Source organism: Lepidochelys olivacea (genome assembly GCF_965140295.1).
Source record: "Lepidochelys olivacea isolate rLepOli2 genome assembly, chromosome: 1".
NCBI classification, from domain to species: Eukaryota; Metazoa; Chordata; order Testudines; family Cheloniidae; genus Lepidochelys; species Lepidochelys olivacea.
This window is the reverse complement of record NC_140411.1, coordinates 292,201,205-292,219,052: the sequence shown is the minus strand read 5'-3', so window position 1 is coordinate 292,219,052 and position 17,848 is coordinate 292,201,205. Positions and strand designations below refer to the sequence as shown.

At 42.7% G+C, this 17,848-nt stretch overlaps 1 protein-coding gene across 3 annotated transcripts in view; it reads left to right on the top strand.

The window, feature by feature from the left end:
• Nucleotides 1–10,679: 10,679 nt before the first annotated feature.
• SRGAP1 (SLIT-ROBO Rho GTPase activating protein 1) overlaps nucleotides 10,680–17,848 on the top strand; it is a 233,176-nt gene continuing 226,007 nt past the window's right edge. For all 3 annotated transcript variants that reach the window (XM_084641787.1, XM_084641786.1, XM_084641788.1), the window contains exon 1: nucleotides 10,680–11,233. In XM_084641787.1, coding sequence (XP_084497913.1) covers nucleotides 11,167–11,233 — 67 coding nt within the window. In that variant the 5' untranslated portion in view covers nucleotides 10,680–11,166. The remainder of the gene's footprint in view (nucleotides 11,234–17,848) is intronic.

Sequence of the window (17,848 nt, the reverse complement as noted above, 5' to 3'; positions counted from 1 at the left end):
CTTCAGGTGCAATTGACCTGGGATAAGTGGCTGGTCCTTTGGGACTGAATATTATGATTTTTGGGGGAAGGGACCATTTATCACACAGCAAGCTTGCTTGGGAGGCAAGATCTCCTGGAGTACCCAAGAGGTCTGTCTGTGACTCCATGTTAAGGCTGTTATAGCACATGAGGAGTTCACATTTGATACTTGGTTGTAAAATCTAAGTATAAAACTTACAGCCTGTTTGGGGTTTGTGCCCTACTTCTTCACAGTCTGCCTTGAAGCTGGTATTCACTCTCGTGAACCGCTCTAGACAGCCTGACACTGGCCTAGTTGGCAGGATTCACATGCCACCGGTCAACTGGATTTATAGATCAAAACCCAACACTGTTAAATTTAAACTTTATGTTGGGACTTTTAAATGTTAAAGAAATAGACACGAGTGAACCACAGTCATATGATGCTCTTAAGACATAAGACCCAGAACAGTTATCCAAGGAGAGGGGAGTATCCCATAAAAAGAAGACTCCAGCTCAGAAGCTGAGAGCTTTGCTTGTAAGTTTTGACCAGGCATCCGAGCAGCCTCCTGCTCCAGTGCCACAGAGTGAGACCAGTGCAATGGAACTGGGCAGACTGCAGTACTGGGCAGCCCAGGAAGAATGTGAGCATCAGAGACTGATGGCAGAACTGCGGATCAAGAAGACCAAACAAGCCAAGGAAACTGAGGAGAAAGCCCACTAAAGGCACATGGAACAACTAGAAGCTGAGGAAGGGGTGTACACCAGAGACAGATGGAAGCTCACACATTGTTGCTCATAGTACTGGAGCAGTAAAAGGAGCTTCCCCACCCAGGGAGAACACACACACACACATAAGGGAGACAGAAAATGTCTGCTCAATTTATAAAGAATTTGATTGTATAAAAGTACCCATCTGCCTTTGAGAGACTATGTGGGATGCACAATATCCCAGAGGATAAGAAGATGCCTATTCTTCAGATTAACTGGAAAACCAGAGAAGTTTTTAATGATATGGAGGAGGGTGATGTTAAGATGTACATCAAATTTAAAGAAAGTGTATTGAAAAGCTTTAATATCACCCCTGAGACCTATCAACTGAAGTACTGTATAGAAATCTCAAAATGTTTGACAATATCACCTATGTTTAATATGTGCATAAAATGCATAGTTTTATGAGAAAGTGAATAATGGGGGCAGGGGCTGACGGTAATTATGAAAAACTGTTTGATCTGATGGCCCAGGAGCAATTGTTATGGCTAGTTACAAATGAAGTAAAGGCAGCCAAGGGGTCCTGGGGAGTGCAAATCCCAGGGGAAGGGAAATCCCCATATTAGTTAGGTTAAGAGGGAGGAGGGGTTTAGAAATAAATAAACCTAACCCCAACTTTAATTAAAAAAATGCAAGGGAGGCCAGATTTAAAAAAAAAAAACCCACCCTAAGGGAAGGCAGGTAGTTGGCCATAACTATGGAGCTCCTAGCCATATAAAGCCAAATTTGCCCTAAACTTAAAGTAACCCAACAACTCACACTGCCACAGTGAGTGCTGCTTCCTTTGCCTCACAAGCATCAGTAGAGGAGGTGGAAACACCAGTGAATTATATTAGGACTGAGTCTTGGGAAGATAGTGAAGAATTAAGTATGCTAAGGTAAATGGCATACCTTGTAAGGGCTGGAGGGTCACAGCATCCCAAGTCACTTTGGTTAGGGAAAGTTTGATAAGGGAGGACGACAAGCTCCCTGGTAAAAGTTTAAATATATTAGCTTTGGCTGAATTCTCTAACTACCTTTGACTAAGGACCACCTCAAGCATGAAGATTTTCAAGGAGATATTTTTGTAGGCAGGGGTGCCAGAACTGGGGGAGGCTCGTGGGGAGGCCATGGCCCGCCACACTTTTAAAAGTGGGAAGGCTATGCCTGCCTTTTTAACATGGTGTAGTTTGGGAGGTCAGAGGGCCATGTTGCCCTCCGAAACTGCAAGCCTCAGGCAGGCCGCAGTGGCACAGGCAGGGGCTGTGCTTCGCAGCAGGGGAGCTGATCAGTGCTAAGAGCTGCCCAGGAAGCCTGGGCCACTGTAGGGAGCCTTGGATCCTCTATCTGTCCTGGTCAGGGTGCCAGGGTACCAAAGAGCAGCCCTCGGCTTATGCCCTCCCCCACTTCTACTGAGGTTCCAGCGCCCCTGTTGTCAGCATTAGAAATCTGCTTCATGCTGATATTTTAATACATAATGATGTTTTAGCCATGTCTAAGCAGGTTAGTGTCATAACTTGCAGCCAGAAAGAGTATAGCTCTGCCTCACCTGCTTTCCCTGTGAATAGCAGGCAGGGAAATGTCCTCAGTCCTGTGTCAGCTGAAGGCAGCAGCTTGTCCTCAGAGGAGGGGTTTGAAGATTCCACTACCTTGCCAGAGTCCACTCTTAAGTGAGACTCAAAAGGCATCTGAGGCTCAACAGGCTAATCCTTCCCTGGACAAGGAGAGGAATGAAGCTCAAAATAATACCCTGGCTGGGGAAGGACAGATTTTTTTTTCTAGAAGCAGGTTTGTTGTAGAGAGAGGCTCCCCAAGGGAAAAAAGGGCATCCTGGGAAGGTTTGCAAGCAAGTTAAAAAACAAAACAAAACAAACAAATAACACACAACTCAAAAGCAATACAGATTAGAAGTTTTAGCCTAAGTCACTTCTCTCTCTAAATCTGAATATTCATCCTTGAAACTAATGTCTGGGAATACACTTCTAGAACCTACATAGACTTCTCCTTTTCAGTGTATTCAAACTTCAGAAGCCTCCATGAATGTTAATTCTGTTTATACAGATTAGAAATCCTATTGTACAATCACAGGGCTGGGCTGCACAAGTGGCACTTATCACTATAAAGCATCAGACTGCACACTTGCTTTTTGTTCTCTCCATTAACATTTATTACACTTTTTGTAGGCACATGAGCTGGGAGAAAATATGGGAAAATGGAGCCTGTTGAATAACACTTTTTCCAAATCCTCCTTAAAACTGGTATGCTAGTAGGAATGCTTTCCAGCAGGATCACAAACAGGAAACAGAGAAGCTCAGGATACAGAATACATGTGTGTGTAGAAGATGCATGTTGCCTCCTGGCTCTGCTGTGGCCTGCCTCCATTTCCCCTCCTTAATGAGGTAAGGATAAGGTCGCTTGTCAAGGAGAAGTCAACCATTCTACTTTACAACAGTATATTTCCTTTTAATAAAGCCTTCTGAAAGGAGCATTTACTCAAGGGTTTCAAGGCTCTTACCCTCAGAGCCCAAATAAAACTTAGAAGTCCCAAAACAAAAATCTCTGGATTCCAGCAGCAGCTCCTTCTGCTGTAAGGCCTCAGGTTTCTCTACTGTCTGGAGAGCTCTGCAGCTCACACCTCCCTGCCTGGGTAACTTTTACAGTCTTTCCCCTTCTTGTTCAGGGTCTCTCACATACTTCCTTGCCTAGGGAGCTTTTGCCAACTGAGCTTTCCTAAGCCTTTTTTTTTTTTAAAGCCCAGGTGTTCCTTACTTAATTAACTGCTTTTCAGCCACTGAGGCAGTGGACCTGGGTTAGCTCATTCCCTTCAGAGGAGTCTGTCACAACTAGGCTGGTCATCTGATTTCCTTCAAGGGACAGCCCTGTGACCATGTTTTATGTAGTAAGCAGAATATTAAAATTAATAGCCATACTTTTAATAAACCAAGACTAATTTTCAGACTATTTACGTATCTACCAACACAATGCTCCAGTTAGGTATGAATGCCCCCACTTTACCTACATTTAATTAATTCAGCATTTTGTTATATATTTTCCTCTTCTAAACGTGTGGCAGTTGCAGTTTCATAGGCTCATAGATTTAAAGGCTAGAAGGGACAGTTATGCTCTTCTAGTAAGATCTCCTATATAAAATAGACAAAAGAATTTCACCCACTAATTCCTGCAGCAGCCCCATATCGTATGGTTGCCCTAGAGCACAGAGTTCTTGCCTGTTCCTCATTTCAGAGCCTAGTTTTAACTTCACATCAATCCCTACTTCCACTCTATATTATTTATTAGTTAATTATTAAGAGTCTAATCACAACATTAGTAGAATAGTATTACACTATACCTATTAATGTGGTGTGTGCATAGAACATGTGTTGGCTAACAAATGGGATGTTCATATCCACACTTTGCCACGTAAAACAAGTATGTACACACCTATGTACTGATATGAGCATCCAAATCCAGGATATGGACTTCTTGTTAAGGTTCCCATATTTGAACCATTGAATTTTGTGACACTCAGGACCTGAGATGTGCTTGAAACAAAAAATCTGATCAAAGCACCAGGAATGTGTGGGGTCCAGATCCTAATTTTGTTGCTTGCGCCATTTTTATAAAAGACTAATTGTATGCTTTGGAGTCTGTTTTCTCTTGTTTCTTCTGGTATGAAATTCTAGCCCCACTGAAGTCAATGGCAAAACTCCCATTGACTTCAAAGGGGTCAGGATTTCATCCCTAGTGCCTGCAGTACATATATACATACTGTGCAACATCTGTCCCACTCATTGGGAGGACAGGAAAGCTTGCTAGCGTTAAATCTTAAACAGACTTTACTGAAATAATCTCACTTGCAAGTAAATACAATTTTACTCTCTACAAATGCTCATCTTATCTGTGACAAACATTAAACAAGCTCTCTCGATTTAACACTGTATCTAGACTATCATCATTTTTGCAATACCCCTCAAATGTTTCATTGTTTCAATTCAAGCTTTGTTCTTTCATTTAGAGACTATGTCCAATAGTAAGATGATTTTAAAGCATAATTATTTCTGTCTCCTTTTTTAGTCTGAAGAAAATTAGTGTCTGGTTTTGTTACTTAAGGAGGTTGATGTGTTACATTTTGTATTACACAGAGAATATTGCAGGGATATTCCACGAAGTGCAATCAGCTATAGGGTCTATTTTTGTTAGTAGCACAGGCAAGCAAATACTGTAACCGTTCATCAGGACGTGCAAATGAAATACAATAATGAAGTTTTCAAGCAGACAAAAGCCAGCGTGCCTTGCTGTTTTTCCCTTTTTGTATTTATATTCATGAGGTATTGTAGGAACTGCTGTTTGTTTAAACACATCTTTGCTTTACCATACAGATGTGTGTGTTTATTCTAGTAATTAAAAATCCCCAGTTCTCTGTTGGAGTAGATTAGTTAATCCTATATGTTTAGGTGGAAATCAAGAGCACAGTTTACAAGTAAAAAGAAAAGGAGTACTTGTGGCACCTTAGAGACTAACCAATTTATTTGAGCATGCTCAAATAAATTGGTTAGTCTCTAAGGTGCCACAAGTACTCCTTTTCTTTTTGCGAATACAGACTAACACGGCTGTTACTCTGAAACCTGTCAGTTTACAAGTAGTGTACCAGTTTTCTACTACTGCAGTACCCTACTTTATTTGTATTACTAATCCAATAGTGTGCTTTGCTAAAATACACAGTAATACTTTTCCATAACATCCCTCTTTCAAAGATGTAAACATGCTTTGCAAATATTAATTTAGAGTCACAGCACCAGTGTTGGAAAGCCAAATTCTACTATTCCCATTTGACCAAACTGGGACAGAGAGACATTAAGAGCCAGATTTTGACACTGAGGTCAATAGTTATTCCAGCTTTACATCTATGTCACTTAGAACAGAATCTGGTCTTAGTTCAAGGTGAAATCCAGATCCCACCAAAACCAACCTGTGGCAGAGACAGAACTAGAACCCAGTATCCAGAACTCCCAGTATTGTGCCTTAATATAAAGATCATTCTTCCTTTTGCCTTCCATTCCTCTGTCACAGCAGTAAAAAATAAACAAGTTCTAAACATTTATCATATGACACATAATTTAAATGTCATGCATGCCTCTGTTTAAAGGTAGATAATCAAACAAGTAAAATAAAAACCTTCCACGAGCCAATTCATCAAAGTGCAACCAGAAGAAACCAGCAGTTTTACCTAAAAGTTAATCAATCAAAAAATGTCTCTGTCTCAGTTGCAAAGGCAAAATTTGCTACAGTGCATTGTACAGATGGCTTTTTTCTGCTCTCAGTTACATGAGTGTAAATCAGGTGTAGATCTGTTGAAATGTATGGAGTTACACTAGTTTTACACCAGGTAAGTGAAAGCAGAATAAAGTCTACTGTATTTCTAGCCATGAGCCAAACCAGTGCCTGTTCCTTAGAGAATTATATATATGTACTCAAACACTAATATTGGAACAAGCATATTAAGTTTATCAAATACAATGTTTGGCAGCCTTCTGCCTAACACCTAACCATTATCAAATTAATTTATGGGGGAGCTGTACGGGGGGCAGTGAGAAAGCCTCTTTATTGTTAATGATTGAAATAAGAAAATGCCACGTTCAAGGAAAACTGAGCCTGATCCAGTTTCCATTTAAATCAAAGGGAGCTTTACACAAACTTCTGTGGGAATAGGAGAATGCCCAAAGACAGGTTTAAAAAACATGGAGACTTTTCTAAAGGTAGTATTAATTTAGAAGGCTACCTTCCAAGCCCTGTTTCTTTAAAAACAGCTTTTCCGTAACAACCTTCTACTCCCTCTAAGGCTCCTCTCCCATATTCATATCTGGTATTATAGAGCGCATGCTAATATAAAAGTCTAAATTCTGTGGGGACTTGCATCTTATGATTGAAGTCTTTGCAGTGGGATTGCATGCAGTGTAAATCAGTGTAGAATTTAGTCCAGACTTGAGCTCATTGACTCCCTGAAACACCTTAAAAGAAGATTACACCCATGTAATAACACACAATCCTTTCCCAATCCTTGAAGAGAAAAATCAGGGTTTTCAGCCAGCTCAGGCTGGTTGCCCTGGAGTTCCAGCATAATTCAGGAACCAAAATTTATCTCTGCTGCTCACAAAGAGCTCTGACTCCTGACTTTGGCAGGCTCCCCGGCCTGCCGTCGAACATGCATACATACATCTCTCTATGCCCATATATGGAAGGTGGCTCCCACTGCTGACACACTAGTAAGTGAGCTAAGCATACTGAATTAACCAGCAATCATCTTGACACATGGGAGAGAGATCTCTGGAGGCAGACTGTGAAATTTGTATCTTCACAGACAATTGCTCTTTAAGGGAAACACATGTATCTGCTTCTGTTTTAACAGATATGTCCATGGGCTTTGTCTTGTCTACGCTAGAAAACGTTGTACCCATTTTCCACGGTGTTAGCCGTGTAAATCGTAGTGTAGGCAGGGCTCAGCTTCCCCCCCTTTCTCCCCCCCCCACACCAGGTCTGATACACTGATAAACTGGTACCAGACCAGGTCTGACCAGGTACATCATTGCTGGAAAATCAGTACAAAATTTTTATAGTGCAGATTAATCCATGATGGTCAGCTCCCTCCAAAATACACGTATGCACACTCTCTATGCAGTCCCACTTCTATCCAAGGGCTAACTGTGAGCAGCAGCTAGGTGACGTAACTTCTGTAACGCCTAGGTTCCAAACCATTTCTCAGGCAGACCTTGCATTTACAGTTTCATTCTTGACTTTTCCCAGTGAAAGAGCTTAGATTCCTCGTTTTTTCATGGCGGTTGTAATGCACTTTCCATTGGTAGTCTGTTTATCCAGATGGGATAGGGCGGGTATACCTTGCCCCTCTGTGAACCAAGAAGGGGCTTAAAGGAGTCTTCATCCATTTTATCAGTGACCAAATAGGTAGGAAAGAGTTCAACCCCTTCATGGGGCAGAAAGGAGGAAGCTAGCCCTTAAAGATTGCTTGAGCTGTTAGACCTGGAGATATGAAGAGTTTGAACCTGTTGCAAACTACTGAGCGATGAAACTGACAGCTGTGCCTTGTAAGAAGGCATGCAAAGGAAGCAGAGGCTTCCAGAAGTAAAGACAGGTTGAGCGGATAGGTGGGCCTAGGGGAAGGGAGTTAATTTTCTCCCCTGAACAATGAGATATATTTCTGCCGGAGACTGTAAACACAGTAAGAACTGGTGCTTTTGGTGGCGTTTTTCCAGCGGGGCTCTTGGCTGTAGAAAGCAATCCTGTGGTTGTAGACACTTGGAATGGATCAAAGGAAGATTCCCTCTTTTAGCTGTGGTTTAGTGTGGGGATTAGGGATTTTTTTATTATTATTTGGACCTTTGGTAAAAGGAGCCGTCCTATTGATGTTGTTTTCCTCTGGCTAAGATAGTAATGTTCTTGTTAGGCTCTAAAAGTAGGGAGAAAAACAAATTAACAAATTGTGACTATAACCCTCTGAGGTGGCTGGTAGTCCTATTACATGGGGCAAATGTTCTTCTGTGTGGAGCTGAGTCTGCCTGATTACTTGGGAATGAGACTAGTACATAGGCAGCTTACATGACTATACCATCGCAATATCTTCAGGCTATTTTTTGTATTATGGTTCGCCACCCTCTCTGTTCCCCAAATAATTCCTAGATACTTATGACAATATAGTCCATCTTGTTGGCAACTATATGTGCCCTCAAACTCTTTATTGTTGTTTTTACTTCGCTATTAGTATTTGTTATTTGAGAACTTGAGTGCAATCAGGTGTGATCAAGGATGAAAAGGCTTTTGGCAGGCATGAGGCATGGCTGACAAACAGAAAGGATGGACTTCCTGAAGAAAAGATAGCACTTGCGTAACTATGCTATCTTTCCAGCTAATCCCCCATCTGTTAGGCACCCTATACTCTAGGGCTAGGTAGCAACCAACTGCTTTTGTGTCTCTTGTCGAAGGGATATAATTTGTAGGTCAAACTCAGAACTAAATTAGCTTCAGAAACGACTTTGAAAATAGCCTTCACTGCTCTGAAAGGGATGTTTTAGCTAGGCTCCATCAGGACTGACAATATGCATGAAGTCTGGGTAAGATAACTCACTAGTAGGGGAACAAAAGGGGATATGACAAAGGTTTTGAAAATAATGAATGACACAGAGAAGACAGAGAGACAAGATGGATAAGGTAATATCTTTTATTGGACCAACTTCTGTTGGTGAGTGAGACAACCTTTCGAACTTACACAGAGCTCTTCTTCATGTAACCTGAAGACCTAGAGTCCAGGTTCCAAGAAAATTCTGCCTCCAGAGTTTGTACCAATAATCTAAAATTGTACCAGCCCTACAGAGCGTAGCCCCCTTGTAGGATTATAGAGGGTGAACCAGGTTCCAGTCCCCCCCAAATGTCAGCAATTAGGATCAGAACTATTCCCAACAGTGGTAGAGGAGGGGAGATGAGGTATCTTCAGAGTCCATGAACACCAGTGATGTCAACAGACCACATACTTCAGTTTGAACTCTGGGTGTTTTTTATTTGTGGGCCACTGGTGTACTCTGAATTCCTTGCACCTCTAGCCATCTTCTCTGTTGACAGACATTCTTCCTACCCTTTAAATCTTTGGGGCATTGATATATAATTTCTTCTGAAGTTACTAAAAAGACTTCTGTTTTTCCCCTCTTTCACTTGGTGGAAGCTAGGTCCTTAATTTGCTGTAGTGATGTTCCCACCAGAGCAGCTGACTCTGTAGGTGCTCCAGGGCTCAAGCATCCACTGAAAAAAAATAGGGGGTACTCAGCAACTACAGGGCCAGATTAATCTTTTGTGGGTCCAGGCACCCAGACCATGGTCCTGCCGCCCTTGGCCTCTTTCCCCAGAGACCCTGCCTGCCACTGGCTGAGGAAGGGGTTAGAGAGGAGTGCCTACAGGCAAAAACAAGTCAGCACCTGTGGTTCCCACCCCATCCATTACAAAAAAAAAGTTGTGTATTCTTCTAACCTGCCAAATGACAATTTATGTTCATTTGTATATTATGATCTGAGTTGGCAAATGCAAGTGCTTTCCCATCTCTAGTCTTACCCCTAGATCTAGTGGAGTGATGTGGTTCTTGTTGTGAATAAGCCGTATCAGAAAGGCAGCAGCCTCATGAGACTGAGGCTACAGAAAATGTTGTTAATGATAAAGGAAATTAAACCGTTTTCATTCAGCTCTTGGGCCCCTCCTAGCCCTCCAGCATCTCGTGCTGCCCGACGTCTGCGGTACTAGGAGTGGGGGGTAGAGGGCGTGACCTCTATTGAAAACGAGCAAGAAGAAACAATGCTTTGCTCTGACTGTAAACGTGATCCCCAAACTAAACGGTCTCTTCCCAGCCTGCCCACCTTCCCCCCTCCTCTCCCTATGGCTCCGTCGCGGCGGCTGCAGCGTGTGGATTTAACTTTCCACGCCAGGATCAAGGGCTTTCGATCACCTTATCTCCGCCTCACACCCCTTTCCCCAGCTAACACCCGCTCACCATATGCTCTCGGGAGAGGCCACCGGCTGCAGCAGCTGGTCCCACCCTGCCAGAGCCGAGTCTGGCTCAGCAGCCTCTGGGGCTGCACTGCTCCACGGGAGGCAGCCGGGCAGCCTAGCTTGCTGGGGCCTCCCCCTTCCCCTCCATTGGGGGGCCCGGGAAGGCGTGGCGACTGCGGTTGGCCGCCAGAGGCTTCGCTCTGCGCCGAGAGCCCGGCGCTGGCTCGCCCGGGGTGGGGGAAGCGTGCGAGCTTCGCTCCCTGCCCATTGCCGGCGGGGTGGGCGGGTCGCTGGCAGCGGCGGCGGCGGAGACGCAGTCCGGGTTCGTGCCCCAGGCCAGCAGCAGGGGGGAGCGGGCGCCGTGGGGCGGGGCGGCAGAGACACGGCGGAGGCGAGAACTTTATCCCCAGCGACCCCTCTCGGCGTTGGGCCCGGAGTTGAGGCGCTCGGTGCTGTCGCCTCGGGCTCGCTGCTCTCCCAGCCGGCGGCGGCGGCAGCAGCTGGAGTAACCCGTGGCTGGTGAGGAGCCCGGCGCGGGGCGTTGACCCGGCCGCCCCTACCCTTTGTCCGCCCCGCCCCACCCCACCGGCGCGCGGAGGCATGACAGCGGTGCGGGGCAGCAGCGGGACTCGGCGCTAGCCCTGCGCAGAGGGAGCGGGTCCTTCCCACACCCGCCTTGGCCCCGGGGCTGGGCTGGGCTCTCTCTGCCGTGGCTGGAGGAGATGGTGCCCGCGCCAGGGTTAGTCTAGTCGCCCACCCCTGCCGCTGCCGGTCTAGCGCGTGTTGGGCGCCGCTCCCCTCGCCGCCCGCGGGGCTCTGCTTTATGACCGTTTGACCCAACTTCAGAGCTCGTAGGAGAAACGCCGCCTGGATAATGTCCACACCGAGCAGATTCAAAAAGGACAAAGAGATTATAGCGGAGTATGAAAGTCAAGTGAAAGGTAAGTGGATGTCGGTGGGAATGGGGGTGGGGGGAAGAAATATTCCCCCCTCTCTTTTTTGCTGCCTGACACTGATCCTAACTTGGGCTCCCTCTGAGGCTCATCACAAAATCCAGAGCGATCACAACGAGTGCTGGGAGGGGGAGGGTAACGAGATGAGTTTCGGTTGAATGAGCTGTACTGTACATGCTGATCAGAGTCATTCTGGAGCCACACTACACTGGGGGTGAGGACCGATTTTCAGACGCCCGGATTTGCACTTCAAACAACGGAGTAATTGCTGAACTCAATTTCCCTTAGTAGTGTCATTTAAGATAGGGGAAGACAGACGCCGCTCATGCAGCCCTTTACAATTTGTCAGGAATCAGTTTGGAGAAGGGCGAGGGGGGGATGGACTGATTTACAGCTGGAGTGGTTATGGACGGTCTGAGATTATGCACCTTTCATTAATCGGGGTTTAGTAACCTTTTAAAAAGCTTGGCAGTGAAACTGAAGAAAGACAATAGCAAGCCTTGCCCTCTTCATAATGCACATGGCTGTATTTCCCAAGGATTGCTTTGTGTGTTGAGCTGTAGCTGCTTGATTAATAAATTGATCTCTTCAATATTATAAAGTGTTTCAGCTTCAACATTAGCTACATTTTTACATCCAAGTACTGTGCTGAGAGCAGTGCAACTGGAGTCTTGGTTTCGCTGCTAATATTCCTTAGACCTTCAATATTCAAAAAGAAAGGAAACCAGTCTCTTTTTGTAAAAATACGTTTTGTGGAACAGAGGACAAGAAATTGATGTTTTAATGACATGGGGTTGTGCATGTTCCTTGGTACATGTTAATTCCTTTCCAGACTGACACAGTGGGTGAAAACTTGTGCTGTTCAATGAAATGCTTACACTATTCCAGTGGATATATATTCCAATGGATAGCTTTACAGACTTGTCTTAACTCAAAATGCTACATAAGCCTTTAACACTGACTGTATTATAAAGACAATATGTAAGCAAATACTAACTAGGGCCCTGATCCTGCTATGTGATATGCTAGTCAGAGCCTGCCTTCACATGGAACCCGACTATGTGGGTGCAGAGATCCCCCCACATATTCAGGATTGGGCCTGTGGATCCAAACAAGGCTTTGGAAAATGGAGAGAGAGTACCAAACACCCCACAATTGTTTATGAAATCCAACAGAATATCAATAGTTGCATAGTCCATCTTCTCTTTTTACTTGATCCTTCAATGAGATCACGATTATATCATCACAAATCCAGCATTTTCATGGCAACCAACTGTGATGAAAGAAGAAAACCGTCACTGTGTTTAACAGAATTAAAAAGATACTGTGCTTTGAGGGGAGGAATCGTCTTGTATCCTCCTCTGTCTGCTCTCCCTACCTCCCCCCTCATTATTAGCTAATTTCACTAAAAACAAAGACTTGGGTAGTGAAGGCATCTGGTTATAAACTGTCTCCTCAGGTGTTACAGTCCCCCTTTATAATTGCCACTACTTCACAATGCATTTATAAACCTAATGTATAAGGAATTTTGATTTGTTCACATTGTTCCCTGTAGTGTCTCTGAATGTGTATAATGGTTGTCTTGACACTGCTGAAGTGATGACGCCCTTAGCAAAGCTGTTTAGAAAGATCCACTAGGACCTGTGGTTGTAGTCACAGCCTCTTTTTCAAAGACCTTTATAACAATTTAATTCCAGATTACAGGAAGACTTTTTTCCCATTCTGGCATCACTTTCTTAATGACAACTGAATATTTGTGTAATGCCACGGCAGATCTCCAAGGCCAGAGAAGCAAATATAAACACAAATTACAAACAAACAAACAAACTGGAGTCAGATCCTGACCCCCAATATGGTCTCTCTTTTCACTGGGGAAACCCAAAGGGACTATGAAGGTACCCTAGTTAGACAGCAAAGTAACCTTCAGGTAGTGCAAAATCAACAAAGCCAGCTCTGTGCCACTTGTCCAGCATAGGCGTGTCAAGGCATGCTGGGAAAAAGGGCCATGACCCAAGCACCTCTTCCTCCAGTGATATCTAGTTAGTGTAATGTCCCCTAGGGAACTGTTACTATCAACATAAATTAAAGCTGCCCTAGAGATCTGGGGATTAGAGCAGTCCCTAGAATATAGCATGCACAAAGCTGGTATCTTTTGTCCTTTCCTCCCACCAAGGTCCTATGCTGAGTACAATTTGGTGTGACCCAGGGATCATTCTGGTTCCTAAATGCTGCAGTCCCAAAAGCCATAACTTCCAGAATTTGACAACTCAAAACATATGCATTTGAGTAAGCCCAGTTGCAAGACTTATCTGAATATGTTATTGGAGAAAATGGGCTTCTATTATACATCGCTAGTAAGGTGTGATTCTGTAGGTGGTGGTGCCGCCACATATGAAATGGGGATTTTCCGCATCCCACTTTACATATCTTGCTGTGCTGTTAATTCCTTGACTGAGTCAGTTCTATTAGATATTGTGCCAATTAACTTTCAGCTCACATAAGCTAGAAACTATTACTTGCAATACTTTCTAGTTGTGTGACTAGACTCACTTATAGGCAGTTACTACAAGAACCAAAGAAAGCAGAGGGCGGAGTAGATAGAATTACAAACTAACAGAAATACAAAGGGTACATTTCATTCATGGGTGGAGCATGCGAACATACCACTCCAGTTTCACCTGGTCCCTCATCTAACCATGAGAAACTTGATCTGCTACTGATTTTAGTGTTGTTCTTAAAGACTGCTTTTGTCACCAGGAATAAAACTATCAAATTTGTGGAAAAAAGAAAATAATTTTAAAATAAGAATCTTAAACTCCAACAAGTGCAAGGCTACAGAGTCTTTGGACCTGATCTTACAGTTAGATCCATGTGGGTGGACCCTTGTACCCATGCTCAGCCCCATTGACTTTGGGGATGTTCCATGCTAGGTGCAAGGCTTGGCCTGATTGGATCTGATTGCAAGGTTGGAGCCTTAATTTGTAGGGAATAGTTGGAGAAAGGCCACTTGCATGTAAACCTAAAATTCAGTGATTCATTGGAGGTGTGAGACCTTTGAGTACAGTGAGCAATGCTGGTTGTACTGTGTACTTAAAGTTTGCTGTTAAGAATAGATACTTTTATTAAACTGATTAGCTGTGTCAATTTCTAATTTAAGACGCCTTTATGAGGGCTAACAGGATTTAGTTTATTTCAAATCCATTTTTAACAGTTGCTCTTAAGGATAAGCTTAAAATTGGTAAGGTAGTCTGGGGCGTGTGCCTTACAGATCTCTTGATTGTTGGATAATTGAATGAAATTACTTGGAATCATGGAAGGGACCTTGAGAATTCATTTAGTACGGTTCCCTGCACTGAGGCAGGACCAAGTATACCTAGACCATCTCTGACAGGTGTCTGTCTAACCTGCTCTTAAAAACTTCCAAAGATAAGAGTTCTACAACCTCCCTTTGTAAGTTATTTCAGTACTTAACTAGTCTTATAGTTAGAAGTCTTTCCTAATATCAAACCTACATTTCCCTTGCTGTGGATTAAGATGATTACTTCTTGTCCTAGCTTTAGTGGATGTGGAGAACAGTTCATTACCATCCTCTTTATAACAGCCCTTAACATATTTGATGACTATCAGGTCCCTGCTGAGTTGTCTTTTTTTTCCCAAGACTGACACCCCCAGGTTTTTTTAAAGCTTTCCTCATAGGTCAGGTTTTCTAAACTTTTTATCCTTTTTGTTGCTTTCCTCCAGACCCTCTCCTATGTATCCACATCTATCTTAAGGTGTGGCTTCCGCAGTTAGACACAGTTCTCTAGCTGAGGCCTCACCAGTGCTCAGTTTAGGGGGAAATTACCGTGCTTGTCTTACATGCAAAACTTCTGTTGATACAGCCCAGAATATTAGGCTTTTTTGCAACTACATTATATTGCTGACTCTCATTCAATTCGTGATCCACTGTAACCCTCAGATCTGTTTTACCAGTCCTACCACCTAGCCAGTTATTTCCCATTTTTGTAGTTGTGCATTTGATTTGTTTTATTTATTTTCTTTCTAAGTATAATACTTTGTACTTTATAGAATTTCATCTTGTGGGTTACAGACCAATTCTCCTGTTTGTCAAGGTCATTTTTAATTCTTGTGTCCTTCAAATCATTAATAACTACTCTGAATATGGTCTGTCAACGTGATTTGCACCTTCCTTATATTAATTTAATCAAAATGGAGGAAGAGACTTAGAGGGGGCCACTTGTGTTCATTTATACTTACTTTATATACCATTCAGTCTACAATTCATATATATACTCTTATGAGATGTCATCTGGTTGTAAAATTTCAGAACTCTAGTCTTGTCTGCTTTTTGGGTGTTTGGGGAGCAAAAAGGCCTTCTAAAATACACTCAGAGATAGCTAGAACTGTGTAGTATTAGAGCAAAATACATAAAGGTACAGCATAACACTGACCTTCAAATATTCAGTTTAACACAATATTACATGTTTTAAAAGGAAATAGGAGAAAGTTCTATTTAGCTCAGCAGCTGACATGTACTCTGCCTGTATCAACTGTATTATTATCCCTCTGGAGCATCTGAGAATGAATATACCTGCCTATCTCAGAATTGTGTAGCACTCTCAAGCTCAAATGTACTCATTCACTTGATTGTCTACTTCAGCCTGACTGTTGTTTTTATTCAGAGACCAACTGGTTCCTGGCACTGTTCTTAAAGTACTAATTTAAAGTAAGACCAATTTGATGGATTTACTGAGGAACCCAGAGAGTTAGACAAACAGTAGGACACATCCCTTGGGGTCTGTATTGGTATTTTTTGTATGGTGACTGATCAGTTTCTGAGATTTTGAACATCTGACTTTGTCTGGTTTAAAAAAAAAATTCCCTTTACAAGTAGGAATGTAAAATTGAGCCCTGTGCAGAGGACTGACACAATACCTGTGCAGCACTTAAATTCCCTATAAGCCTTTAAAATAGGCCTAGGCACCCTTAAGTCCTATTAGGGTATGTCTAAACAACAAACAGACACCTGTGGCTGGCCTGGATCAGCAGACTTGGGCTCACGGGGCTTGGGCTATGGAGCTGTTTAATTGTGATATAGAGGCTCTGGCTCAGGCTCCATCCCAAGCCCTGGGACCCAGCAAGCGGGGAGGGTCCCGGAGCCCAGGCTCTAGTCGAGGCCCGAACATCTATATTGCAATTAAACAGCCCTGGAGCCCAGGCCCAAGTGGGTTGACAGAGACCAGCCGTGAGTGTTTAATTGCAGTATAGACATATCCTTACCGGCCCTCCACAAAGTAAAATTCACTTGGTGTGGATAGTAAACATGCTTACTAACTACCTGATCCAAGCACTTCTATTGTAAGATTGTGAATGTTTGAAGGTGTGTGCCTAATGTTAATTAAGGATTGGATGTGGAGCTGGTTAGAAACTTGCCAGTAGAACGTTTCTCTGTTGGAAAATGCCAGTTCATCAAAAGCAAAACATTTTGTGGAAATATGTCTGCTTGAATTAAACTTCGTTTTGAAAGAAAAATTGAAAAAAGTGTTGTGTGGTCAAAACATTTTGTTTTGAAATGAAAATCAAAGCATTCCATTCCTACTTAATTTTGTATTTATGTATTATAGAGTCATAGAATATCATGGTTGGAAGGGACCTCAGGAGATCATCTAGTCCAACCCCTTGCTCAAAGCAGGGCCACTCTCCAATTTTTGCCCCAGATCCCTAAATTGCCCCATCAAGAATTGAACTCATAACTCTGGGTTTAGCAGGCTAATGCTCAAACCACTGAGCTATTATATTAGAGCTATGCAGCGGGAGGAGGTTTCATTTCACAAAGGATTTTAAATTTGGCTTTATTCTGAATTGGAATGATAATCAAACACCGAAATTCTCTAAAGAAAATTTTTGAAATGTATGTTTGTTTTTTATTTCAACTTTTTTTAAATTGTATTTTACAATATATTTTATAATATAAAATAGTTTCAAAACCAAAACTCATAACAAAATTTTTGTTTTGAAAACATTTTAAATTGGATATAATCATAGAATCATAGAATATCAGGATTGGAAGGGACCTTAGGAGGTCATCTAGTCCAACCCCCTGCTCAAAGCAGGACCAATCCCCAGATAATGATGTTAGTATAACCCTTTTCCAGTTTTCTTTGAAATTCCTCAGACAAACTCTAGATATAAAATTTAGAAAGGAAAAATCAAAACAATGTTTTGATTGATCTTAAAAAAACATAAATTCTGACTCTCATTTTGCTGGAAACTTGAAATCTGTGGGGCTTTGTTACATTCTGGAATGGAAACATTTTGAAATTGTGGATTTCCCATGAGCGGAAAAATTGATTCCCTCTCAACTAGAAGGCATCAGGAAGAATTTGTCATGGCTTTCAGAATACAATCCAGGACCTTCTCGTATCTGAAAAAAAAACCAAACCCAAACAAAACAAAAAACTAGCAAGAGTAGAAACTATCATTTTGATAATTGGGCACTTCGATAGGCTTTATACTTTGCCCTTTCTTACACCTTTTAGATTGTGTGATATATCTGTACTATTGTTCTGTGACTTCCATTTAAAAATAAATCCTTATTTCTGT